Here is a 1,619-nt window from a genome sequence, read left to right as displayed (position 1 = left end):
AAAAGCGACTTAAGCGGTTATCCGGAGCGCCAAGCGAGGTAAGCGGTTATCCGCAGGCGGGTAGTGCGCTGAGCGTTTGTCTGCAGCCGCCGAGGCGGTGAGCGGTTTAACATAGGGGGTATCGTATGGGGCAGTTTAGAGGCCAAAATAAGTAATGTTTTCATGTTATCTGTTATAAAATGTTCAAGGGTAAATATGTGTTAAGCAATGGCTTTCCTACAATTTTTTTTTAAATCAATTTCTCTAAACAAATCTCCTTACCATCGGGAAATTTTGTGGTGGGTTGAAGGTCATCCCACTTCTGAATAATTTTTGGGACATACTTTGCCAGTTCGGGACACATGTCCTTTGCATTGTGGTGCAAAGTTTTGAACTCTAATTCAATCTAGAAAAACAAAATAAAGGAATTAACCCTAAATGAACATGAGTTTAAGTTCTGTGTTCAATAACAAAGTCCAGAAATATAAAACATTAGAAAACTTGCGATTGAAAAGAAATAAATAGAGAAAGGAACATACCAGTTCTCCATCAAAATGAATGAATTGTTCAAAATCCTTGATTAAAGCTGTGACACTAGTGCCTTTATCTCTCATTGCGCACCGAATTTCATAAGTCTTCTTCATTCCATCAAATATCTCTAACCTGTTGGCCTCATTGGGCAGTAATAAACCCAGCTGTACAATCTGAAACAAGACATATGGTCAATCAATCATAATTGATACGGAGTTTTCTTTAAGCATTTACATGGAAAGGTGATGGTTTCATTTAGCTCAACTATATACCCCATACCAAGCATAAGACTCGTTTACAAACTGAGAATAATAAGTGAGGGTAGTTGAGGTAAACAACGACAAAAAACCCTAGTAGATTGAGCTAGGATAACCATGTTAACATTTCTCTTGGAAATACTACTTACATCAACAGTTGATGTGGGCATCTTCTTCTTACGTTTGGGCTTTTTCCCCTTCCTGGCCCTTTTGGAGTCGGGAAGATTTGTCTGAATACCTTTGATGACATTAGCTAGATGTCCGCCTTTCGTATTCCACGTGTGAGACTTCAGAGATAAAGAAAAAAAAAGAGAGCTAGAATGTGAACAAATTAGGCTAAGAGAGTCACACATACCCAAGGAGTTGTTCCGGGGATCTCAATGGTTTTCTGGTACTGGGGATATGTGACAACTATGCTTTTAGCAAGGCCCTCGCGCATTGCAGCAGTAGCTTTGCTAGGATCACTAGAACAACAGAATACAAAGATAAGTAAGGCCCCTGATGTACAAAAAATATGATACAGCGAGGGCAGACATAAGATAACTGAGCAGAAAATAATCTATTATGTTAAAGAAAAATAAAAATCTGTACAAAGTACCAAAGTACCCAAATTTTTAGACATTAAACAACAGTAACCAACAAAGAAAGCTGTCAACAAAAATAAATTACTCACTCAACTATTTTAAAGCACAAATTATTTCAAAGTATCCTCAGCATCCTCTTTCTTTCCTTGGAACCAAGCAGTTTCCCATCATGTAAAATATTCACATAGTGCTTGGTTCTCTCCTTGCTATTCTCGTCGTCTAGAAGCACTGTCTCAATGTCATACTGTCGCAATAATAAATTTAAATT

The 1,619-nt window shown here is 37.8% G+C and overlaps 1 protein-coding gene across 1 annotated transcript; it reads right to left on the bottom strand.

The window, feature by feature from the left end:
- Positions 1-125: 125 nt before the first annotated feature.
- LOC113215518 (uncharacterized) lies at positions 126-1,613 on the bottom strand. The gene is made up of 4 exons (XM_052274304.1): positions 1,441-1,613; positions 917-1,231; positions 519-683; positions 126-385 (listed from the first exon to the last, which is right to left on the bottom strand). The coding sequence occupies exons 2-4, from the start codon at positions 1,118-1,120 to the stop codon at positions 230-232; spliced, it is 525 nt and encodes a 174-aa protein (XP_052130264.1). The 5' UTR covers positions 1,121-1,231; positions 1,441-1,613; the 3' UTR covers positions 126-229.
- Between the last annotated feature and the right edge of the window lie 6 nt (positions 1,614-1,619).

Source organism: Frankliniella occidentalis, unplaced genomic scaffold (genome assembly GCF_000697945.3).
Source record: "Frankliniella occidentalis isolate FOCC.00 unplaced genomic scaffold, Focc_3.1 Scaffold371, whole genome shotgun sequence".
Classification (NCBI taxonomy): Eukaryota; Metazoa; Arthropoda; class Insecta; order Thysanoptera; family Thripidae; genus Frankliniella; species Frankliniella occidentalis.
Note: the sequence above shows the minus strand (reverse complement) of the source record. Positions and strands in the feature narration are given on the sequence as shown.